Source organism: Sebastes fasciatus, chromosome 6 (genome assembly GCF_043250625.1).
Source record: "Sebastes fasciatus isolate fSebFas1 chromosome 6, fSebFas1.pri, whole genome shotgun sequence".
Classification (NCBI taxonomy): domain Eukaryota; kingdom Metazoa; phylum Chordata; class Actinopteri; order Perciformes; family Sebastidae; genus Sebastes; species Sebastes fasciatus.
The window spans coordinates 17,946,945-17,972,864 of NC_133800.1; the positions used below are offsets into that span (position 1 = coordinate 17,946,945).

General features: G+C 42.0%; 2 protein-coding genes across 3 annotated transcripts; both read left to right on the forward strand.

Moving 5' to 3' along the window:
- The first annotated feature begins 4,850 nt into the window (after nucleotides 1-4,850).
- unc45b (unc-45 myosin chaperone B) lies at nucleotides 4,851-12,628 on the forward strand. Of its 2 annotated transcripts, none has more exons than XM_074638183.1 (20): nucleotides 4,851-4,972; nucleotides 5,731-5,892; nucleotides 6,007-6,043; nucleotides 6,159-6,334; nucleotides 6,627-6,716; nucleotides 6,838-7,005; nucleotides 7,203-7,368; nucleotides 7,584-7,754; nucleotides 7,856-8,027; nucleotides 8,157-8,457; nucleotides 8,726-8,820; nucleotides 9,051-9,192; nucleotides 9,286-9,426; nucleotides 9,549-9,676; nucleotides 9,970-10,036; nucleotides 10,200-10,313; nucleotides 10,540-10,655; nucleotides 10,783-10,900; nucleotides 11,001-11,156; nucleotides 12,040-12,628. In XM_074638183.1, exons 2-20 carry the CDS (start codon nucleotides 5,731-5,733, stop codon nucleotides 12,310-12,312), a joined length of 2,793 nt encoding a protein of 930 aa, XP_074494284.1. In that variant the 5' UTR covers nucleotides 4,851-4,972; the 3' UTR covers nucleotides 12,313-12,628. The 2 variants fall into 2 exon arrangements, with proteins under 2 accessions (XP_074494284.1, XP_074494285.1); XM_074638184.1 differs by having other exon boundaries at nucleotides 4,879-5,247.
- Nucleotides 12,629-16,253: 3,625 nt separating this feature from the next.
- On the forward strand, nucleotides 16,254-25,920 carry LOC141769276 (uncharacterized). The gene is made up of 9 exons (XM_074638185.1): nucleotides 16,254-16,381; nucleotides 16,472-16,543; nucleotides 16,632-16,871; nucleotides 23,538-23,567; nucleotides 23,651-23,728; nucleotides 24,061-24,157; nucleotides 24,268-24,327; nucleotides 24,424-24,599; nucleotides 25,835-25,920. The coding sequence occupies exons 1-8, from the start codon at nucleotides 16,375-16,377 to the stop codon at nucleotides 24,449-24,451; spliced, it is 612 nt and encodes a 203-aa protein (XP_074494286.1). The 5' UTR covers nucleotides 16,254-16,374; the 3' UTR covers nucleotides 24,452-24,599; nucleotides 25,835-25,920.

Below are 25,920 nucleotides of genomic sequence, written 5' to 3' on the forward strand. Positions count from 1 at the left end.
TTCCGGTTGGACATTTTTTCAAAATAAAATTAATCAAAAAAAGGGGAGGAGAATGTAATCATATTTTTTTATGACACCCCATGTAAAATAGGCGTTGGTGTAATGGATACCAAACTTGTGACCTTAGTGATGCTGATTGAATGAACCCTTAGTTGATGGTTCTATGAATGTCATTTACAATCTCCACAGGTTGTCCGGTAAGAACAGGTAGATCAGAATCAGAATCAGAATCAGAATCAGAATCAGAATGGTGTTTATTGCCAGGTGTAAGAGGTATACACTAGGAATTTTCTTTGGCATTATTGGTGCGAGACAAACTGTATAATAACAAAAGAATAGATAAAAACAGAAGAATAGATAAAACGTTAGAATAAAATAATAAAAATGTACAATTTACAAATTACAAATAAGCTATAAATAGATGATGGTGATGTATCAGTTAGTCCAGGTCACACACACTCTCTTTGAGATACCACTCATTTATTAATTGAAGATGGTTTGTAAATCCTTTTGAATAGTGTGGATAGTGGTTAATTCTCATGGACGCACAGGAAAGACCATATCAATAAATAAATAGAAAAGAGTCCAGAAAGGTGCAACACTGATGCTGAGCTGAGTTGGAGGAAAAATGAGGCTTGTGATCTGCGCAGAAGGTGATTGGAATCACAGCACTCTCTGATCATTTGAAGACCATGCGCCAAGCCACAGACTATTGGTCAGTGCATGTGAACAATGCATGGGCTGGTGAGGGGATGCTTTTGGGTTAAACTGCTGCACCTTCTGAACACCCCAAATTACAAACAAATACTTGTCTGTAGCACAACCATGCTGGAGAAGATGTGGGGCCATAAATGTAGACCATTCTCATACATTTGCCCTGAAGTTGCACACTTTTGGGGAAATGTTCATAAGGTTATTTGCAAAATTCTGGGCTATGATATACCCAAGTCATGTATAGTACTGTATTTCGGTAATATGACTCGAAATACTGTGTTAAGAGAAGATAGATACCTGCTGAAAGTGTTGTTGGCAGCCTGTAAGAAGGCCATTACGAAGAGATGGTGTAAGGCAGAACCACCTACACAAGACGGATGGCTGAAAATTGTGAATGAAATATATGATATTGAACTGTTAACCCATAGGATAAGAACACAAGATTCAAGATTCAAGATGTTTATTGTCACGCCGGTTATACAGGGACAAACGTGTGAAATACATTTGCTATGAAGCTCCATTCAAATAATAAGTTATATTACATTTACATTACAATTACATTTACATTACAATTATAAAAGGAAATACTTTGTACAAGGGCATATTAGGAACATATAAAGGCATATTAAGAACATATACATTAAGAACATATACAGTATATACAGTATAAGATATATTTTTGTGTGAGAAGGTGTCGTATGAATTATCTATTTAAAAGTCTGATGGCCTGGGGGAAAAACCTGTTCCTCAGTCTGCTGGTGAGAGACCTGGGGGTCATGGGGGTCCTGTATCTTCTACCAGAGGGCAGGAGGGAGAACAGGCTGTTGTGGGGGTGTGTGTTGTCCTTAATGACCCTCAGGGACTTCCTGAGGCACCGCTGGGTGTACAGCTCCTGAAGGCTGGGCAGCTCGCACCCGGTGATGTGTTGGGCTTAAAGGTCCAATATTGTAAAAAGTAAGATTTTCATGTCTTTTATATTATAAAGCAGGTTTAAGTGCTTTATAAATCCTTGGAAAGTATCGAAGCGCTCAATATACAGAGAAATACACACAACCCCGTATTCAGAAATTGTGCGTTTGAAACAAGCCGTTAGGATTTCTGTCCATTTGTGATGTCACAAATATACAATATTAAGACCGTTACACGGTTTTAATTGTAAACTTTCTAAATGCGTCCCAGTTTATTCCTGGTTGCAGTGTATGTTAATGACATCAGCTGACAGAAAGTAAACATGGACCCAAACTGTTGCCAGGCAACTCATTCTGTTGCAATTCCGTTGAAATGCACTAAAACGGAGCATTTCAGACAGAGGGTAAATACAGGTATATTCAAGCAGACAGAATGAGGTAAATAAAGTTTTTTTTGAATATTACAGCATGTAAACATGTTCTAGTAGAAACACAAAATACAAGTATGAACCTGAAAATGAGCACAATATGGGACCTTTAACCAAAAAAAGGGGAGAAAATGGAAGAATCCCCAGGAAGAGCCACTGAGGGGAGATTCACCAGTTTCCTCTCAGTAGCATTTCAAAACTAATTGAGTCTTAAATGTAAAGTACTAATAAGAACTACTAGAGTAAGAATGTAAGTTACTCAAGTGCAAAACATACTTGTACTTTACTTGAGTATTTCCAATTTATTTACTATCCAGTTTGTGTTACTTTCTACACTTATTCCAGACTTTAGATAGAATACTGCACTTTTTACTCCACTATATTTACTCAACAGGTATAATTACTATACTTTGCCGATTAACGCAGTACATACAACTCCTAACTTATAAAATATGATGTAAAAGTTAGCTTCAGCTTCACCAACTGCATAATTAAAATTCTGCTAACACATTAACACATCAGTGATAATTAATGCAATAATATGATATATCTTAATATAACACAATTGTAATACCAACACCAATCCTCCTGCAAAATAAGAAATTTCATTCTGATACTAAAGTGCAATTTGTTGATAAAACTTCTACTTGAGTATCATTTTTAATGCAGGATACTTAAAGAGTGTGTTGCATTGTGGTATTGCAAATTTGACTTAAATAACAAATCTGAAAAGTTCTTGCACCACTGTGGCACATTAACACATTAATTCCACTTTAGTAATGTACAATTGTCACTCTTACTGTAGTGGATGAATTATGCCACCTGGTGGCATCAGGGCTCTAACAGTCCACATATACAGCCCAAGCTCTAAGAATCGCTACAGATTTGGTGCAACCATTCTATTATACTTGTTGTCCAAATAATTGAACATCTTCTATGTCATACTCCATCGACAGAGAGTGCTCAAGCTTTTTTATCACTATAAATGTGTGTGTGTGTGTGTGCGTATGTGTGTGTGTGTGTGTGTGTGTGTGTGTGTGTGTGTGTGTGACCACACCTGACGTTTGACATCATTGACAAAAGATACTTCATATTCACACTGGAGGAATGGTGCCATTTACTGCGGCGATGAGAATTGAGTAGCAAAGAAAATTTTCTGTAATTTCCCACATCTCACTTCCCATGGCTCCTCACTTTCCGTTAAGATTGGTAGTGAGGAGAAGAAGTGAAACAAATTGTGTGTACCACAAATTATTCTACTGAATATCACCAAGATAGATTATGTGAAGCCAGACATTCATCGACTCTGACAATGAGCAATTTTATGATACAGTAAAATACCAAAACACACAGTGGGCAAAGCAGAGGCTAGGTGCAAAGGTTTTTATCTCTATCTGCATTTTGTTTCCCAGTTTGGAATGCATGTGCATTCCAATCCTTGTCACTGCTACTGTTGACCAGGAGATGGCTGCAGACAGACGTGCTACCTCAACGACTCTTGGTGTTGCCAGCCACTTTTACCACTTTCATACCAATGACCAGGGTTGGACCAGGGTTAACCTACCCTGGTCAATTCAAACCAAGCCAGTCAACCCGGGTTGAACCCTGGTCAGGACAATTCAGATACAACCAGGGTCCCTCATTTGCAACCAAATAGGTTTGTCCCGCCCCGTTTATTAGCGACCCTGGTCCGTGAAATTCACATTGAAATCGATCCTGGTCCAACCCTGGTCTGACCCACCTCTCGACCTGGGTCGCAAAGGCGAGTCGATCAACGCTTTCCCTTTCACAAACACAACCAACCCTGGTTCCACCTTGGTTGAGTCCTCGGTGTGAAAGAGGTATTTTTTGTTTCACCTGCCAGGTTAGAGCTTCAATGCTTGTGAGACTTAGACATTTAATAGACTGGAATTCAGATGAACCACACATGTGCTTTTTCAGGCCTACCAGTATTACTCATACAAAGCATGTGAAGCCAGAAAGCACAACACCATGGATATTTAACAAGACACTTCTTCTTTTACTTCCTCACTTCATCTTGATGGTGATTAGTCATACACATTTGATCATTTCACTGTATCTTGTGGACATTTTCATTATTCTGTAGTCTGGAAATGTTCTCTAACCACGCACACACACACACACACACACACGCACACGCACACGCACACACACACACACACACACACACACACACACACACACACACACACACACACACACACACATTTGTACTTGCTTCACCAATTTCCCCAGGATCAATAAAGTATTTCTGATTCTGGTTGTATACCGTACTTATGAGGACCCTTCTTGATATAAAACATTATCTTACCCCTGATCCTTATTCTAACCATCACAACATAATGCCTAACCCCAACTCATGGGCTCGAGATCATTCTCTTTCCAGAAGCTACCAGGTTTCTCTGTGGCAATGCAGCTGTCAGTCCCCCCCACTGTCTCCATACACTCAACTCTTTTAACCCCCCTCCTGACACTTTGGCCTCAAGCATTTGCGCTGGAGAGCTCTCAGCTGTCTGTGCCCTAAATAGACCTTATCAGGAGCAGACCATCTTTGAGGGGGTCACTCTCACAGACTTCATTGAATGGAAAAGAAGTTTTATTCATAAAGCCTCGAATAATTCAAAGACACTGGAAGGATATTTGTTGCAACACTAGTAATCATGGTCTATGAAGACCTTTGGTACAAAGTTGTTCTTCAGGGTTTTAGTGTGCTTGCAGTGAATCCCTATCTGTGATGGATGGTCCACCTCGGTTCTGTCCCACCTCATTGAGATCCACTAATATAAATGAGGTGTTGGTGGGGGGTGGTTCCAAAAGACAGAAAAAGTTTGTAACAAACATTAGGGATTAGAGGTCCAGACCATCTTCGCATAGCAAGAGACACAACACACAATCCTAAAGGTACTGTACGGCTTTCACAGATCTGTTGTTTTTTTCATTTGAGTGACATTCAGGTATGCAGGGGGTACTTAGGATAAGTAGGGGGATAGACTGTGCCTAAATGACAGGAGGTGTCTGTCCATTGGGAAAGTGGCATTTGTTGCTAGGCTCCAACTGGGGTACGAGACCGTGCCCAAATAAGGCCTGAGGGGAGGCCATTTAAAGTTAGAGATAACATGTGCATGGCCATTTGCTACACGAGACCCAGGTCAGCAGGACATTGATTACCGACAAGGGTAAGAATAAAAACATTTCTAATGCTACAGTAGTTTTAAATAATATTAGTAAGCTTACAGATGATTACTATTCTCCAGGATGATTGTGAAATAAGAGTCTGTACATATCGTAACGCACATGCCATACATGTGCGTTTTGAACTTCCTCTATGTTTCTATTCTAATGCTCCTTACCTTTGAAATGACAAAAACGTGTGAAACTGTTTGGCAAATGTGTTTTTGATCTTTTGCTTATTTGAAATATTTGTATGTATGTGTTTGTATCCAGAAATCTCTTTATGTGATTGAAATGTGTGATTTTGGTATGGAGCTTTGGTGGCTTGATTAGTTGAAATATTGCATTTACATTTGATTGACTGATGACACTGAAATTGTTGTAATGAAATATAAGTGTTGACCACCAGGTTGGATTTTACATGAAAAACCCAAAGTTATATGATCTGTAGATTTGATGTCATAATTTATAATCCCTATCACTACCAGATGGAAGACCCGATCCAGTTAAAAGATGAGGGAAACAAACACTTCCAGGCGGGAGATACCGACAAGGCTATTGAATGCTATACTAAAGCCGTTAAGGCATGCAAGGACAAAAAAGTGCTTGCTGTCATTTACAGGAACAGATCTGCATGCTACCTAAAAGAGGTAAGCAGTTTGGTAAAGCATGTGGCACAAAAACAAACATACCACATTTGATTATATTTGCATTTTCTTTGGCAAGTTTAGACTTTTATTTAAATGTTTCTGTTTTTCTTACAGGAAAACTACACCAATGCGGCATCTGATGCATCTAAAGGTAGTGTGATAAATACAGAATCAAACAAAATAATAGCAGCAATGACACCAAAAACAAATGTGAACTCATACCAAAGGCCACAAGCTCATTCTAACTCTTTTGTCTTCTTTTATAGCAATTGATGTTGATGCAGCAGATATTAAAGCCTTGTACCGGCGTTGCCAAGCGCTGGAGAAACTAGGAAAATTGGACATGGCTTTCAAAGATGTGCAGAGATGTGCCACCATCGAACCAAAGAATAAGACCTTCCTGGATACTCTTCGCAGGCTGGGGGCAGACATCCAGGCCAAGGTCATCATTAAAAAAGAACAATTCACCCACACATAGAGGTTCATGTAGAAGATACACACATTACTTTCCATAAATGCATTCAGCAACACTAAATCAGCATTGCTACATGTAGTCAACAATGATCTTTTGGCTATAAATCAGATTAGTTTGGTTGTGGCATTAGAAATAAATGTTTCTTGATACTAAGGACAGATGGACTTATACTGAACCACAAACCAAATGCATGTAGGCTATAAGATTTCGACATGTCAGCATCAGGAAATGATGAATGTTTCATTTTGATTCTCCACAGCTCAAGACAACATTCTCCACAGATTCGAGGGTACAGAACATGTTTGACATTCTCCTTGATGACGAAATGGAAAAGGACAAGCGGGAAAAAGTGGGTATTTTCTGTAATATGAATTAGGTAACAGTATTAGTCAATGACCTTCCTGTTTTTCAGCATGTGGATGTGCGTGTATTGCTGGTTTCACTTCAGCTATTTATTCTTTTATGTCTAGGCTGCCAACAACCTGATTGTGCTGTCAAGAGAAGATGCCGGAGCAGAGAGAATCTTCCAGAACAACGGAGTGCCTCTGCTGCTCAACATGATAGAGACGAGTAACCAAGAGATGATCCTGGCAGCTATTCGTACTTTGTCAGGGGTGTGCACAGGACACAAAGCTCGGGTGAGCATACTCATAGAAAAGGAGTCAAGACAAAGTGAAAGAGTTGGGAAGACAATACTGCCAACTATGCACTTTTCCAAACACAAACTTTAAAAGTACAACTTCTACCCATATGATGCCATTAGAAATAAGTTTAATATTATTTTCATTTCACAAAATATCCTTAGTTTATATTTCTTTTTACTTTCCCTACACAGACCATGGCTGTTATTCACATGGTGGGCATTGATAAGATGTGCAGCATCATGGCTGTTGACAATGAGGAGATCGCACTGGCCACCTGCAACCTCTTCCAGTGCATCAACGACTCCCTCACTGGTGAAGATAAAAGGGAATATGGGAAAGAAGAGGCATTGGTTTTGGGTGAGACAAAATCTATGAATTCTAACATTTTGTAACAAAAAGTCGATTTCATTATGGAGACTTATACAGAGCTTAATTTTTAATCTTCAACTTAACTTCAGAGAATCAAAGACAGAGTGTTAAAGGGAAATGGCTGTGGCTTTGCTGCTGTTAGTATTTTTCACATCACTACTGACTGAGACATATGTTCTTTTGTATCATCTGTCCATCTGCAGATGTATCTAAAGACCTGAAAACCATTCTCCTCTCTCTGGTGGAGATGGTTGCTAGTAAGAAAGTGTCTGGCCATGGCAGAGACCAGGCACTGAACCTCCTGAGCAAGAATGTACCCCGCACTAACTTGAAAGACAAAAACAACTCCAAGACCCTCTTCACTATTGACCATGGTGAGCCAGACAGCTGCATTGGGTCACTTATTTAGTTTGAGCTACAGTCCATTGCTGCAGACTCCCTGTGTATTCACCAGATATCTGTGTTTGACCTCCAGGTCTGAAGAAGATCCTCAAGGTGTGTGGTCAGGTTCCCGAACTGCCAGACCAGCTGCCCATGTCAGAGAACACACAGCTGATTGCCAGCGTGCTCCTCACCAAGCTCTATGAGGACCTCACATGTGACCCAGAGAGAGACAACTTCAGGGAAGTTTCTGATGAATATATCAGGTATGTCCATAAAATACAGATTCACCATTTACCAGAGTTGTAGACAAGACTTTCTAAATGGAGACCAAGCCAACATAATTTACACTCTGATGCTTTTTTCCTTCCTTGTCCTTTCTTCATTTTACACAGGTCCAAAATTGACCCCAACGACATGGACAAGACCATTCATGCTATTAACGTCATCTCAGGGCTGCTTCAGGGTCCCTTTGATGTCGGTAACGCCCTGGTTGGACGGCAAGGCATAATGGAAATGATGGTGGCACTGTGTGCCTCCGAACGTGAGGTGGACCAGATGGTTGCTGTGGAGGCCCTGATCCATTCCTCCTCAAAAATGAGCCGGGCCTCCTTTATCATCACCAACGGCGTGTCACTGCTCAAGGACATCTACAAGAAGACCAAGAATGAGAAGATTAAGATACGTTCGCTGGTGGTGAGTGTGCCAAGCGAAGAATGGAACAGAGTAGAACTTTATTATTCAATGATTTTTGCCACAGCCCATGCACAATAAAGAATAACAATATAAACATCACAGTCAAAAGTATGAGCAATATAAAACAGTACTGGAAAACATAGTGAGCAGCTATTGTTACACTACGTACAGAAGTTCCCTTTGATACATAGAATGTAAAGAACTTCAATTTGACTTTACAACTTCTAGATCTTTTTGGTATGCATACTCATGTCCATGTCCTCTGCAGGGTCTCTGTAAACTGGGTTCAGCTGGAGGTGATGATTACGCTTTAAGGCAGTTTGCTGAGGGCTCCACAGAGAAGCTGGCCAAGCAGTGCAGAAAGTGAGTACTCACACAGACTGACTGTTATCCATAATGATAGTGGTGGTAGATGTAGAGAATCGATGAGAAAACTGATACTAGCATCAGCATATTTTAAATATATGCTACATACCTAATTAGTTATCTTATTTTGAGGCAAAATTGATATAATTCCTTACAATATGAGTATCAGAATGTCATTGTATTGTGCAGTCCTGCCACATCATTATTTTCTTTTTTCTTTTTTATAGGTGGCTCTGTAATCCCCAGATTGATACCAAAACCAGGAAGTGGGCTATTGAGGGTTTAGCTTATCTAACAAATGATGCTGACGTGAAAGATGACTTTGTTGAGGATGAGCATGCCCTGAAAGCCATGTTTGACCTGGCCAAGGTATGAAAATAACATACAGGAGGAAACACAGAATACTGTCGAGTATATCTGATTAGATATTAGAAATAACCTCTCTCCTTTCTCTGTTATTAGTCTACGGACAAGACAATCATATATGCTGTAACCTGCACCCTGGTCAACTGCACCAACTGCTATGAAAAGAAGGATATCCTGCCTGAGTTGGTTCAACTAGCAAAGTTCTCAAAGCAACATGTGCCTGAGCAACACCCCAAGGTAAAAGAGGAAGAAAAGGAAACCAAACCATTCTCTCTGACAGATCACAAAATTGACATAGGTAGAGCATGTTATGTTACACATCTGCGTACATATATACATTGTATACTTTCTTTTCTCAGGACAAGAAGGACTTTATTGATAAGAGAGTGAAAAGGCTGCTGAAGGCTGGAATCACTTCAGCGCTTGCCGTCATGGTCAAAGCTGACAGCTCCATCCTGACCGACCAGACCAAGGAGATGCTGTCAAGGTAGGGGGGGAATTATTTTGATGCATCATCACAACATGTCATGAGTCATATCATGACAGCTCGGCTACAGTTAAGCTGATGCCAATGAATGCCTTTTTATTTGCCATTCCCATTTTGATACAGTACATTTTCGTCACCTCACAGAGGGTGACTTTAGTTTATTTCTAAATGCTCCCTTACAGAGATTAGGGAATGCAAGCTACAGAGTATACTTCCAATTTTTTGTTTATTCCTCCTTAAACTGCAACATTGCTTCGAAATATATTATTTTTAAACCTATTTTATATCTTTAGGGTTTTCTTGGCATTGTCAATGGATGCCAAAGATCGTGGTACTATTGTGGCCCAAGGTGGGGGAAAGGTGAGTGTCAATCAATGTAGTGTGAATCTATGACACATCACAAAGCCACAATAACGTCAACGCAGATGTTTTCACATGTTCCACAACTGAATCATCGGAAAACTGGGGGCAAACATTAACTGGACAAACTGGTTGTTGAACAATGTTCTGGCTCTGCCATCAGGCTTTGATACCACTTGCCCTGGAAGGAACAGCTGCTGGGAAGGTAAAGGCCAGCCACGCCCTTGCCAAGATTGCATCTATTTCCAACCCAGAAATTGCCTTCCCTGGAGAGAGGGTAAGACATAAAACAGTAGTGATTTTGTTTATTTCTATATCAGTCCCCTTTGATAAGATAGTGAGGGAAGGTGAATGGATATTTACTGCAGTACCTAATCTCCCCTTGCCTACACTTCTTCCACTTTTGTCATTGTCTTCACTTGTCTTTGTTTCTTTGTCTCTCTATATGCTGGAATACAAATTACTTTTTAAAAATAAAATTCCCTGTCTGTCTTGGTTGACAGGTGTATGAGGTGGTGCGACCTATAGTTAGCCTCCTTCAGACAGACAGAGACGGAATGGAGAACTATGAAGCTCTGAGAAGCCTCACCAACTTGGCTGGTTACAGTGACAAACTAAGGTAACGTTTTTCAGCATCACATGATATTATGTGTGATGCTTAATAGCTCATTTCCTTCAAAGTGTACTGCAGCTTGCAGATTTTGCCTTATTGAGTGTTCTCACCTTAACCGCCATCTGTTTCATAGAGTAAAGATTGTGAAAGAGAAAGCTCTGCCAGAGATTGAGAACTACATGTTTGAGGATCATGATCAGATCAGACAGGCGGCCACTGAATGCATGTGCAACCTTGTAACATGTAAAGAGGTGAGAGGAGACAAGCAGCTTAAAAACCTCACATAATAATGGATGATGCATAGTCAACGTGAGAAACAAGTGTCCAACAGGCCAACTCTGTGTGTCTTAGGTCCAAGAGCGTTATCTGCAAGATGGCAATGATAAGCTGAAGCTGCTGATACTGCTATGTGGCGAGGACGACGAAAAGCTTCAGCAAGCTGCAGCTGGAGCTGTCGCCATGCTCACTGGTGCTCAGAAGAAACTCTGCCGCAAAATGACCCTGGTGGTATGTACAACAGAGTTTTACTGTAGAATATTATAGTGTCACATCAGAGTCTGTTTTGAAAGGTGTGCCCCACCATGAAAAATGCCCAGAAATTCCTTGGTTTGCTTTCTCTCAAGAACGGATAACTTACACAACCTGGCAGAATCCACAGCAGCAAATGTCTCTGTGTATAAGATTGCAAAAACATTATGTCATTAATCTGTAATACTTCAACAAAATTAACTTTTTTGACACTTTTCTGTGTCTCACAAAACAGCCTAATATAGCTGGTATAAACTCAGGCCTATGATACTGTAACTAAGGTTAAGATTGGTTTTCAAATTGCTACGTCACCATTACTGCGATGATTTAGTATGGCACTTCCATAACATTGTGTGAGACAGACTTGTGGGAGACACATTAAGAAAAAAGAATAGTCAAAATGGAAGCAGCAGAGGTTGTGATGGCCTGACTTTGAGTTGGTCAACCGCTAAAAACACGGGATCCTACAGTTAATAATATACATCTCAATAGCATATTTTTATCACTCTCCCTGCCTGGAAAATACCCATAGTTCTCTGTTATAAATTTGCCATCTTTGAGCCCAAGCCGAGGCTTATGACATCAGTATTAAATCATCAGGGAATATTTTTTGTACAAGCTTCACCAGAGCCATTGAAGACAGTTTTTCACAGGTCAAAGGTAAACTGAGGGTCACGAGTAAAATCAGAGGAGATCCCCTTTAACCAAAATGAAAATAAAAAAATAGCTGAGTTATATGTACACTAACTTACTCATAGGTTCCACTGTTTAGGACTGCAAGTGTTAAAAGTTGAAAAGCAGCTTGTGACATTTTTTAATCACATTTTACCAGTGTCACTGACTCTCTGATCTCCCCCAACAGACCACCCAGTGGCTTGAGATTCTGCAGAGGTTGTGTATCCATACCAACCCTTCTGTACAGCATCGTGGCATTGTGGTTGTCTACAACATGCTCAACTCTGACGACAATGAGCTGGCAAAGAAGCTGATAGAGAGTGAGCTCCTGGAAATCCTCTCCGTGATTGGCAAGGCGGAGGACAATCCCAAGAGGCAGGATGCCATCGATGCAGCACGCACATGTCTGGTCAAAGCTATGGAGCTTGGTTTCATCAAACCCTTCGCCAGCCCTTCTTAAAATGCTGTGAATAAGACAAGAAACAAAAATGGACATTCTTCTTTATTTCCTTTAAATATACTTTTTTTTCAAATGTTTTTCCCACATCAAAGATATGAAAGGATTCTCCAACCCAGCTCCAAATCTCTATTGATAATCTCTCACAATATAAATCAGTGTTTTTTAAAAGAGGCTATTTGGGGCTTGGCCAGTCGAATAAGCACATACTGTATGGGGGATTGGATCAGGATGCATCTCTTCTTAGTTTGAGAAGAAGTGTATTATTTTATTTCCATCTGTGCTGAGCTGTCACTGTGAATGAATGTTTAAAGACTGAGCAGTTTACGTGTGTTTGTTCCACAGTAAATGTTTCCATGTTAATTTGCAGTGCACCTCAATCAATCAATCAATCAATCAATCTATCTATCTATCTATCTATCTATCTATCTATCTATCTATCTATCTATCTATCTATCTATCTATCTATCTATCTATCTATCTATCTATCCATCCATCCATCTATCTATCTATCTATCTATCTATCTATCTATCTATATTTGGGTACTTGTAGGCCTCTTCTCTGATCTTAGCTTAGGTTTTATTTTTATTTTAGTGCTTGTTCTATTTTATAGAAATATTTGTATAGATTTTTTTTTACAATAGCATTCATGTAATGTGGCCCAGTGATTTCAATAAATAAACCTATTACTTCACTGGAAATATAAATTTATTTGGGGTCACTGGGGCACATTAAATGGAAGCTATTGAAAAAAAATCATGAACTTCTATAAAATATTTATGTAAAATAAATTAATTATAAGCATCAAAAACAAGTGTGCTACATGAAACCTGCTGTAAAACGAAATTCTCTGCGGCCTTTCAGCACCCATTGGAAATACCATTTAGTTTAGGCCTATGCGTAATTACTACTACTGTCACACCATTCCCATCCTGAGTGTGGGTGGGAATGTTGTAATGGCTCAGTCTTTTTTCTAAGACATCTGAACGTGGATCTGTAGCTGACTTGACTCAGCACTTGGTAGAAATTACTAAGGCCATTGTAGTATTTTGTATGACCAAATGGAAAACATGTACAGTTTGAAACAAACCTAAAAAATATTGAAGAAGGCTTAAGTAGCCCAAATTACACTTATTAAACCACAAAACATAACTTACTATTTGAGTGGAAAGGTCTGACTCAAATGTCGATGCAGGGGCCTCAGGTGTTTTCCTTGAAAAATGATTAATGTATGCTATGTCACACTGACATTTGCCGTGTGAAGAATTTCTGATGCATTTTCTGAAGAAAATCATCTTGCTTTCGCTCTAGCTTACTGGAAGACCAACACATTTCCTCTTGTAGCACCTCTGCACCTTTACAGTACCCCTCATAGTGTTTCTTGGTAGCCTTTAAGCCATTCTCTGTAAAGCCAGAAGAATGAAAGGTTCATTACAACACCCGACATCACCTTTAAACCAGTCAAAGGCTACTATTTGCATGTTTTGTTAAACTCAGTCTCGACCTTAATTTCTTAAAAAGACAACTCACTGGAAAACCATTTAATATTTTATGCTCATTATTTTAGCCAACTCTTGTCATAATTCATATAGCCTAACTGTTATGGTTTAGGCTTTAATCTAGAACGAGAATTGCCGAGAATTGAGCTTTAAAAAACAGATAATATTAGACCCACACATGACAATGATGATCATTACCAGTAAACCTATGCCGCATGCATTTGCAGGTGAATCTGCAGGGTTCCTGTAAATATAATCTGTGGCGAAATGCACGTGGACGTCACCCTGTTCATTCACTTCCTATATTGTGTCTATGACCATCACCTTCTAGGGAAATGACGCATGTAATCTATGAAAGTGTGTGTATGAGTGTGCAGCTTGAGAAAAAACCACAACACCTATAGCACCTATAACACCTCTACCTTTCTAGGTAGAGCTGTGACACATTTATTCCAACAGGAAGAGTAAATAATGCTTTTAAAAAACACAACAGTATAAAATGTACTCAGTGGAATGTAACTAAGTACTTAAATACAATTTTGAGGTACTTGTACTTTACTTGAGTATTTCCATGTTCTGCTACTTTCTACTTCTACTCAACTACATCTCAGAGGGAAATATTAAACTTTTTTACTCTACTACATTTATCTGACAACTTTAGTTACTTTATAGATTCAGATTATTAATACAAAATATAATCACATTACAATCAAATTACACATATTTCTGGGTGCTTTCCATATTTAAAACACAAATATCAACATTTATATAATTGTTATTATTATTATTATTATTAGTAGTAGTAGTAGTAATGTTTTTTTGTGTGCGCCCTCTATTGGCCGGCTAAACATTGGCTATAGGCTCTTCTGATGCCAACCGTCTGCCTCCTCTCACACCCAATTTACTGATGATCCCTGAATGCACCTCCAGCTCTTTAGTGAGAAGGAGCCAGAAGACACCGATGCATACGGAGTGAGTAAATGTGGAATATATCAATATAGCATTATCCAACTTATAAACTAACTTCACCGCGGTCTTTCAACGCACAGATATAGCCTTAGGTTTATGCGTAAATACCCTTAAGTTCATGCGTAATGACAAGGCTGTTAAGTCAGTCGCCTCTACGCCTCTTAAGACATTTTAGCGCGGATCTGTAGCTGTTCATGTACGTTTATTTAAAAACCAGGTAGGTTATATTAGTCTATCATTATATCTAAATAGGCTACATCTCATTAAAGTTACCAGTTTTCTTCACGACCTGGTACAAAGAGACCGACTGCTTCTGACAGTAGCAGCCACCGGCTCTGGAGGAGAGGCTATTATATAACATGTGTTAAGTGTCTCATTCATTTGGTTAAAAGTCCTTAATCATAAACAGGTGTTTTATTACATGTTTAAAAGTCAAAATGAAAAAAAAGTTTAGATTTAGTTTTGGAAAAAAACTGTCTACTGTCCTTTGGTTGACACAGTTGCCAGTTAATGTAATCTCCTGCACTGGAGCATTTCTTAACAGAACTCCACCAATCTGCACAAACGTTGTCTTTGAAACAGAAACTACAAACCCAGAACTTGAAAGTAATGTCGGTTAGCTCAGTCAGTAGAGTAGACGTTTCACATTGATGTTATCGCATCATCAAGTCTCACCACAAACATTTTCATCACTGATTTTGTTTTGTATTGTATTTTCATGATTGTAATTCATCCCATGTCCTATGTATATTTTATAATATAAATAAACATGTCCAGACATGTTCACTACAGTGAACCATGTTGTGTTGTGTTCAAGGTGACCTTGTCAAAGTCGCTCACATCCTTACACTTGCCCATTTTTTTCTGCTTCCAACACAAAGTTCAAAGTTCGAAATGTTCACTTGCTGTCTAATAAACTGTGGGAAAAAAGTTCGAAAACTTGTGTTTGGTCGATTATTTCTCTGTTGTTACAATGCTAATTGGCATTGTATTTTACATCGTTGGAAAGCCTGTTTATTTACCTTCACAATGATGTCCAACTTGTAAGGATCATGCATTTGTGGGATGAGCAGCACAGCTGATTATGAGGGTAGCACCCAAGAAAAATTTGCCAAAATGCTCTGCCAATGGTAAACAGTGTATTCTCATAAGGCTACCAGGAAGCCTGCAATGACTTGACCATAACCGAGTATTTTGGCAAATTTTTCTTGGGCACTCCCCACATAATCAGCTGTACTGCTCATCCCACAAATGCATTATCCTTACAAGTTGGACATCATTGTAAAGGTCAATAAACAGGCTTTCCAACGATGTAAAATACAATGCCAATTAGCATTGTAACAACAGAGAAATAATCCACCAAACACAAGTTTCCGGACTTTTTTTCCCAGTTTATATCCCAGCCACTGCCAGGTGCCATTGTAACGAGATTATTCATGTTATTCATTTCACCTGTCAGGGGTCTTAATGTTATGGCTGATCGGTGTATATCTCCAACAGGAAGTGTGGGGGGAACAATACATCAGTGATCAACAGTGGAAGGCAGCAGAATAGTGTTTTGTGATCCAGGAAGTCTTCTCAGCACCGACCTCTAACATGATTAGTAAGTTTCTGACGATCTACCAACTTTAAACTTTGTCCAGTGTCAACCATTAGAGAGTCTTCAGTTTAGTTTGTACTTTTGTCTTGACAGAGCTGACCTTCATCTTTCTGCTGCTGTTTGCTGCTGGACTCACTCAGTGCTTTCCAGTTACAACTAGTCCAGGTAGAGTCTCCTCTTGTTAACACCACTCTCATGATTAAAAAAAAAATTTTTGTGAGCTATTTCATAGATATCCTGTATGATTTTACAGGTGGAAAGAGCTATAGGAATCTGTTTTACTGCAAGAATCCAGGCTGTGCGGCAAATGTGACTAGAGTCTTTTGCAACGACCTTCCCGTCCCGACTCACACTAACATCACAAATTGTGCTGGCCCTCCACCACCCAACACTGTCTGCCAGCATGATCGTCGGGCATTCGTTTCCATCGATACAGATGTTGACTGTGAATTTGAAGGGAAAGGCGGTTATATTATGACCGAAAAATGTACAGGTATTTATATTTACTTTCTAAAGCCCTTAATATACATTATGATTTTCTTGCAATCACTCACTCCGTCATCAATCTGAAACAGATTTCACAGATTGAGTGTTTACATACAATTACTATCCCTGTTTTTTTTTTATGTTTAAACCTCAAATATTGGTTGCAGAAACCTGGTTAACCTCTTATGCTAAATTTAAAACACCTGAATATACAGGTGACCCCGCGACCCTGAATAGGATAAGCGGTTACGGATAATGAATGAATGAATCTTCTACCTGCATACTCTGATTGAGATGGAGATATTGTGTCATGTAAACCCCTTATCCAGTTGTTTTTTTCCACTGTCTGTCTTGTGAGTTGATATCAATTTAATGGTAATCCATCCGCTGCTGGTAAGATGGAGAAGCCACATCAAGCAGAGTAGTAAATGCAGCAGAGTTTAAATGCTAAATGGGCCATGTTCTGCTGCTGTCCTCTGATGTTGCTGCCTCTACTTGTGCATGTCAGGACTCATCCCTCCAGTTGAGGGTGCTGTTAGTCAATAATCTTTTGTTTGAGGGAAATTCCGCCACTGCACCCTGCTACAGTAAAACGTGAGTTACGGATGTAACTACGGTTCTATGAATTCTGGATGACCGCCAGAGGACGGTGCTTTAGCACTGGATATCTCCATCTCGCATATGCGCAGGTCGAGTAATTATACCAACAAAGTCACCTGTGACCATGTGATGACGTATGGCGCATGCCCTAGTATAAAACCCCTACGTCATCACGCAATCTGTTCCTTCAGAATCTTCTCGCCCAGATTCCGAGTGACAGACAACTCTGGCGGTCATCCAGAATTCATAGAACCGTAGTTACATCCGTAACTCACGTTCTATTTCATTCTTACTGACCGCCAGAGGACGGTGCTTTAGCACTGGATGACTTATACCAGCAAAGTCACGAGGAATGCTTACCGCACTAAGGAATGGAAGCCGTTGATAGGACGGCTGTTGCCACAGCGTGCGGAGCAGCCACATTAACACGGTAATAGCGACCAAAGGTACATGAAGACTCCCAGGTCGCCGCAGCACAGATGTCTTGCAGAGAGACTCCTTTCAAGGCTGCCCAAGATGTGGACACACTCCGAGTAGAGTGGCACTTCACATTACTAGGTAGAGGCAAGCCCTCTGACCTATAAGCATGTAGAATCACATCCACAATCCAATTAGATAGTCTCTGTTTTGATAGGGGTTCGCCCTTCTTACAGCCCCCATAGCAAACAAAAAGTTGGTCAGTTTTACGTAAGTTGGCAGTGGCCTCCACATACGCTTTGAGTGCCCGAACCGGGCACAGTAGCACTGACGGTTCCTCTGGCCCCTCAGATGAACCTGGCTGACTGAATGTCGCCAATTCAATGGCTTGGTTTACATGCGAGGGAGGCACCCTCTTTGGCATGAAGGATGGATTTGGTAGGAGAGTAACCCCTGAACCATCTGGGTACCAACGTATGCACATCTCGCTCACTGATAGGGCGTGAAGTTCACCCACTCGCTTCGCTGATGTGATGGCAAGCAGAAATGCTGTCTTGGCAGACAACCACCTCAGTTCTGCCTGTTCCAACGGTTCAAACGGGGGTTGACACAGAACCCTTAACACTAATTTCAAGTCCCATGATGGCACTACAGTGACTCTTGGTGGTCTAAGCCTCTGTGCGCCCTTCAAGAACTGACTAACCAGATAGTGTGACCCCACTGTCTGGTTGTCCACCCTCAAGTGACCCACTGAAATGGCAGCTGCATATACTTTCAAAGTTGATGCACATCTGCCACCATCCAACAATGACTGCAGGAAACGCAGAATAATGGCCACTGAGCAACTCTCTGGTACCTCACCTTTTGTCTTGCACCACTGGGAAAAAAGCTTCCATCGATTAGCGTAGAGGGACCTAGTGGAGGGGGCCCTCGAACTCAACACCGTATGGATCACTGACTGGTCACAGGATGCCAGGAGGGGATCCTGGCTTCCAATGGCCAGACACACAGCTGAAGGCGATCTGGATTCGGATGCCATATGCGTCCTTCCAGCTGAGAGAGAAGGTCTGGTCTCCTTGGGAGACGCCATGGCTCCCCATTGACCAGTTTCAGGAGCACTGGAAACCACGGCCTGCCTGGCCAGTTGGGGGCTACAAGCAGTAGTTTGTGGCCTCCTACTTGGACTCTGTCCAGCGTCACACGAATGAGTGGAATCGGTGGAAAGGCATACAGAAGGCATGCTGGCCAAGTGTGAGCGAGGGCATCCTGCCCCAGAGGGCTGGTCCTCTCCCTTAGGGAGTACCAGAGGGGACAATGTGCTGACGCTTCTGAGGCGAAGACGTCCACTTCCGCTCTGCCATATCGGCTCCAAATCACTCCCACTACCTCTGGGTGGAGTCTCCACTCTCCCTCTGGCGGCCCCTGGCGGGAGAGAACATCTGCCGCAATGTTTTGCGCGCCTGGGAGATGTACGGCCCTGAGGCTCAGGAAGTGGGGAAATGCCCACGTAAGGAGCTGCTGTGACACTCGCAGACTCTGCCTGGACCTGGTGCCTCCCTGATGGTTGATATGATATACCGCTGATGTGCTGTCTGTCCGGACGAGTACATGCCGGTTCTTCAGTACTGGGAGAAAATGTCGTAGTGCCAGATATATTGCTCTGAGTTCGAGCACATTTATGTGTTCTAACCTCTGCTGCACGCTCCATCGGCCCTTGATGGTCCTGCGCTGCCAGACTGCACCCCATCCCAAAAGTGAGGCATCTGTCTCCACAACCTCTCGACGGGAGGGGATTACCCCCAGAGGAACCCCCGTGGTCAGATACACCTTGCTCCTCCACGGCTTCAATGTTCGGCAGCAAGAGTTGGACACTCTCACGCTCCTGCCCCTGTGCCACTTGGGGTCCAAGTGGAGTCCGTTGACCCAGATTTGAAGGGGCCGTAAGGAAAGAAGACCCAGAGGGACGACCATGGATGCTGCTGTCAGCATGCCCAGCAGCCTGAGAAAGAGGCCGTACTTCAAAACCCTGCCCCTCTGGAAGCAACCGATAAGTTGCAGAATAGCCTCCACTCTCTTTGGGGAAAGGAATGCTCTCATTGACTGTGAGTCGAGTGTCATGCCCAGGTAATCTACCCGCTGACTGGGCGTAAGATTGCTCTTGGTGTAGTTCACTGTAAGGCCCAGCTGGCTTACATGACCTAAGAGCGTAGCTGTGTCTCTGACTGCGTGCTCCACAGTTGGAGAAATGAGTAGCCAATCGTCCAGGTACGGCAAGATTGTCAAACCCCTGGCTTGCATGGGGGAAAGAGCAGCTGTCACGCACCTCGTAAATATGCGAGGGGCCAGTGAGAGACCGAAAGGCATCACCTTGAATTGGTAAGCCCGTCCTCGAAAGGCAAACCTTAGGAATTGCCTGTGGTGGGGGGCAATAGGCACATGAAAATAGGCATCTTTGAGATCTATTGATACAAACCAGGCCCCTTGTGCAATTGACTGGAGAACATCCGTCATCCGCAACATGCGGAATGGCCGGACCTTTAAAAACTTGTTCAACCCTCTCAAGTCTAGGATTGGGCGGAACCCGCCATCCTTCTTCGGAATTAGAAAATACACTGAATAAAACCCACTGAGCCGTGTATGCCACTCTACAGGCTCTATGGCGTCTTTCTCTATGAGGGTTACTAGTTCCTGGCTGAGGGCCAGGGATTTTGCGGGATCTGTGACCACAGACATTCTGAACCCGCAGAAAGTGGGTGGCCGGCATCGGAACTGTAACGTGTATCCCTTGGACAGAGTGGACACCACCCAAGGGTCTGTGGTCTCCCTCTCCCAGTAGCTGAGGTGCTGCTGTGAGAAGTGTCCGACACCGGCCCCTCGAGCCTCAGGTCCGACCCCCCCGCCCCCTAAAGCCTTTAGGGGGGCGAAACCTGGGGGCTGGTCCTCTTGGCATCTGAAAAGCCGGCCGGGAAAGAGCCTGCCGCGGCTTATCATATTGCCCAGAATAGCGAGAGGCTCTAGCTCGTCCACCTGGGCGAGCAGGTGGATAAGAATGGCTGGGACCAGGTGTAAAAAGATCCCTCTGCCTTGGAATTGGGCCCCGCCGCAGGCCAGCAAACTGCTGCCTGGCTTGATCTGCTTGTGCACTACGCTCTAGTGCCTGCTCAGCAGCCGGCCCAAACATCTGCCCCGGAACCACTGGAAGGGAACGGAGGGTGCGACGACACCCCTCCGCCAGAGGGGACTGCGCTAGCCAGACCTGGCGGCGTGCCAGCGTCATGGTTGACATCAACCTTCCAAGCTCCCTAGACATGAAAGCAAATGCCTGAAGGGATGCATCACTGAGGGTCTGAGCAGCGGGGTCCGTACCAGTTTCCTGCAGGCTCTGAGACAGAGCCAGGATGAGGTGGGAAAATGAATTGCCCATACGCCCCATTCGTGCTGCTATGTTATAACTCCTTGCAAGGAGATCATCGGTCAGTCGACACTGAGGACGGGGACAGCGGGCATCAGTTCTGAGAGCCTCATCTGGGGATACTATTAAAGAGGCAATGGCAGGCTCGACCGGGCCCATACGGTCTAACCCATAGCTACCTGCCTCCTGCATGGCAGCCAAGTTTCTGCAATCACTGGTGTGATGGGAAAACAACTTAGGGTCTGCCCAGCACCTCTGGAGCTCTTCAATATAGGGCTTAGAAGGAGGGACTGAAAAGGCAGTGGACTGTGGCGTTTGCCTGAAAAAGGCGCTTGACGGAGCTGCTGTAACCGGCGCTTCGTCCAGCCCCAGGCGTGCTAAAGCCATCCGAATTGCTGGCTTCATTGTGGCATGGCCAGCTGCTGACCCATGTAATGATCCGCCATCAGACCCTTGAGAAAAGGCATCAGAGGCTTGAGAGGCTGTGGCTTTCTCCACGTCCTGCCCCATGTCTGTAAACAAACTGCAGGAGGCTGCAGTTGATAGTACATCATCATCATCATCATCCTGAGAAGGCGAGTCCCTTGTGGCGGAGTCACCACCGGTAACTGGCCTCCTATTAACAGGCTGGAGATTGAACAGGAGCTCTTTAATCTGGGCAAACTCTGATGACAGACTGCCGACTTTGAGAGCTAAAGTGTCCACTCTTTTGAGTCTTTTTGGTGGACCACGTGAGACCGCCCTGCGTCTCTTAGATGTTGTTGGGTCTGCAGGCCCACTAGCAGGGGCCAGCCCAGTATCACCACCTATCTCTGCAATTCTAGCCATTCTCACAGACAGTGGCATAAAGCTACAGCACATACAGGGGTTGTCAGAGACACCTGCCCTGAGGTGTTCAATCCCCAGACAGGCAGGGCACTGATCATGGCCATCCTCAGTGTGGAGGGGGGCCATACAGGTGTTACAGACATGCGAGCCCAACATGTCATCCACAATATTAGTACACAGCTAATACTATGCTGTCACTATTAACAGCTACTGTCGAACTCAACAGTACACAATTATCTTACTATGCCAGCTGGCAACAGCGAAAACACAGTGCCGCTGTTCTACACACAAGCTAGGCTGCTACCGTGGCGGAGCGTGCCTCTGAAACGCTTTAAACAAAAGCACTCATACGGCAGCAGCGCACTCAGGCACTGGCCGATGAACTTAACAAGCGATCAACTTAACAAGGCTTTAAACAAAAGTTATCATATGGAAGCAGCGCACTCATGCACTGTCTGCTTAACCTAACAAGGCTTTAAATAAAAGCAATCATACGGCAACAGCACACTCAGGCACTGGCCGATAACTTAACCACGCTTTAAACAAAGCTATCATATGGCAGCAGCGCACTCAGGCACTGTCTGCTTAATTTAACAAGGCTGTAAACAAAAGCTATCATGCAGTAGCTTTAACTGATTCAAACAATGTACTCACTGTTGATGTTGCATTCCTCCGAGAGCAGAGAGCTAACAACACAGGAAAAGGACCAGGTGGGTCCGGCGAGCCGCCGGCTACTCACCTGGATAGTAACGTTAGTTCAGCACAAACCTTAACGGTGAAACACCGCTGTCCGTTCGCCGAAAACAATAAAGTTTTTTTTTTTTTTTTTTCCTTTCTTTCTTTCAATATAAGCTTGTCGCAGCCTCTGGTGGACGTAAAAACGAGGCACCAACCCTCAGGTTACGAAGCTACAAGCGACGAGCCAGATTGACCTGCTACCAGTATACTCGCTGGCGAGAAGATAGAAGGAGCAGATTGCGTGATGACATAGGGGTTTTATACTAGGGCATGCGCCATACGTCATCACATGGTCACAGGTGACTTTGTTGGTATAATTACTCGACCTGCGCATATGCGAGATGGAGATATCCAGTGCTAAAGCACCGTCCTCTGGCGGTCAGTAAGAATGAAATAGAACCACATTCACATTTTAGCCGTTGAATCGCTCTGTCAGTTTTTTGCTGACTTTCAATCGCTGACACCATTGATGTCACACTAGAGTTTGTATTTCTGTTCAATATGTACTGTAAGATGATTGACTGAGCTGTTCATACTGATCATAATTTAGAATTTCACACTCGGCACATTTTCTTTATTAAAAAAAGTCACATTGTATACATGTAAAATCTATTTTCTGATGTCCAATAATGAATTCTGATTAACACTTAATAACACTTCTCTTGTTTTCTCCACTAGACCGCAGCATCATTTGTGCTTTTATTGATGGTAAGTTTTTCATGCATACTTTACATCATGTTGCTCACTGTTTTGATTGGCCATCAACTGGAGCTTTTTCCTCTTTCCTCTAGCTACCACTCCACCAAAAGTCACCACAGAGGAAACGCGTGAGGGCCATGCAAAACGTCCATATGTTGTCGGTGAGGTTTGTAAGTTCTGAACACCAGTAAATGTGATTCTGCCTACGCCACGTTTCCTCGGCTTTTGGACAAGCAACTATTGACAGCAGCCAGTGGTGAATCTTTCTTTCACTTTTCATGTCACCCATGTCTGCCTTGATTGTTGAATTAAGGAAAATGATGCTTTTTGCTACTAATTCAACTTGCTCTTACTCTCCCATTCTCTTTCTTCTTGCTTTTGCTCAAGAATGAGATGTTTGTCTTTCAATTGCTAACAATCAGGTGAGATCAAAATTGTATGATGTGTTGCATTTATTGTGTATTGATACAATTTTCTTAATATAACTCTCTTGATTCCACAGGTGGTTCATTTCTAGTATTACTAATAGTAATAGTAATAATAGTAGTTGCATGTTTCTGTAAAAAGAGATCAACAGCCAACAACCAACAGACAGCAAGGTAATCAATATACAATTATTGTTATTCACAAAGTTCCTTTATTCATATGTTTAGCTGTTGTGATATCATGTCACTAACATGTCCCCATGTTTAATATGAATTTGTCTCAGTGACTCTGATGTGACTGTACCCCTAAGAGAGATGCAAAGCCGTGGAGAAACCAGTGACAGGTTAGTGGACATTGAATAGGCAGCATATACAGTACAACCCATAGTATGTGCAAATGTAGATTTAAATATACTCATTCTAACTTTTTACACCTTCAGTGATACTCGCAATGGTGGTCCTGGATAGGATGGTGGCAGCTCTCCCTCTCAACGTGACCGTGGAGCTTAAAAACTCCTGCAGCCTCATCTCTCTTCTTTTGTCCTTCTTATGTTTTTGCTTTGATTGATCTAAACTTTTATTATACCACCACGACAACGTAGTCAGGGGTTGTCAAGTCAAACTGAAGGTTGCAGGAAATTAAGCTTTATACAAATTAATAAATAGTAATTAATATAAATAGAAAAATAGAAAATAAATAAATCAGAAAGTAATTTGTAAATTAATAAATCCACTAGAAAAACTGAGTGCTCAGGGAGTAAACCAGAGGGGACTAATTAATCTAATTACGCCCGGAGTTTAGAAAAGTAACACTCTCAGTGTCACAGAAAAAGGGTCCTGAAAAGGTAGCAGCGCGCTAACAAGCAGGGCTTTCATTCAAACAGCGCTGCGATCTGCAGTAAGACAGTGTGCAGAACGGACATCTACAGAGTGTGAAAGGCAGCCGGTAAGAACACTGGATCACAGACTGAGAGACTGTTTACCTGGCGGAGATCGCTGATGCTGTTGTGTAGCGCTGTTATGCACGGGGAACCGTAGTCCTGTTTTTGCCGGTAATGTAACTTTCTTTGTAGCAGATCGTTTGTTTAATGCTGCCGATTGTTTGTTTTGAACCCATCTGAATGTCTGGTAGATAATACAGTGAGAGGCACGGTGAATTGTGACGATCAAAGAGCTAAAAGGGTGTTGATTGTTTGTTGATTTGTTTGTTAAGTGCTGGCATATCCTGGTTCATTCATTCACAAATGTGCTGAGAAGTACATGGGCTTATGGGAAATGTAGTTTAAAATTACTGCGTGATTTAATATGAACTCGAACGTAATTATAAAATACTTTGTGTTTAAGTAAATAATTAAAAATAGTAATTAAATAAAATAATATAATACACACACATATATATATATATATATATATAAATATATATTACCTTTATGTTAAGGTAAAGGCTATTGCAGCAGTGGGCACTTGCTTATTTGCATTTAACATGAGGCATTTAATAGGAGTGTGTGTATTAAATTAAATAAGGATGAATTAATTTTGCAAAGTCTCAAAAATGAATTTGTTCTTATTTATACTTATTTGTAATAATGTGTATATTTTCTTTTCTGTATTTTTTCTATTTCTAAGGTTTTTCACATAATGGCTAATGGCTAATGATTAATGACTACATGACTAATGGATAATAATTCCAAAATGAAATGAACCTTCAACTCAACCTACAAAAAAAAGGAGAGAAAAGGGAAAAACTGTTTGTCATTGAGTGGATTTCAGTTAATCTTCGAGTGGATGTGTCAATCTCTCTCAAGTTGGGATACTGCATATATTTATCAATAACTTGACAGGGGTATATAGCGCTCCGCGTGTCCTTCCTTCCTTCCGTCCTTTTGCGTCTCACACTTTTGTTTCAGGAGCAGAACCTGAAAACTATTTAACTTAGG

Coding starts and splice junctions, on each gene's coding strand:
- unc45b (XM_074638183.1), top strand. CDS start 5,731: ATGGAAGACCCGATCCAGTTAAAAGATGAGGGAAACAAACACTTCCAG. Junction 9,193..9,285: donor CCATGTTTGACCTGGCCAAG/GTATGAAAATAA, acceptor CTCTGTTATTAG/TCTACGGACAAGACAATCAT. Junction 10,314..10,539: donor TTGCCTTCCCTGGAGAGAGG/GTAAGACATAAA, acceptor CTTGGTTGACAG/GTGTATGAGGTGGTGCGACC.
- LOC141769276 (XM_074638185.1), top strand. Junction 16,872..23,537: donor TATGACCGAAAAATGTACAG/GTATTTATATTT, acceptor TTTCTCCACTAG/ACCGCAGCATCATTTGTGCT. Junction 23,568..23,650: donor CATTTGTGCTTTTATTGATG/GTAAGTTTTTCA, acceptor TCTTTCCTCTAG/CTACCACTCCACCAAAAGTC.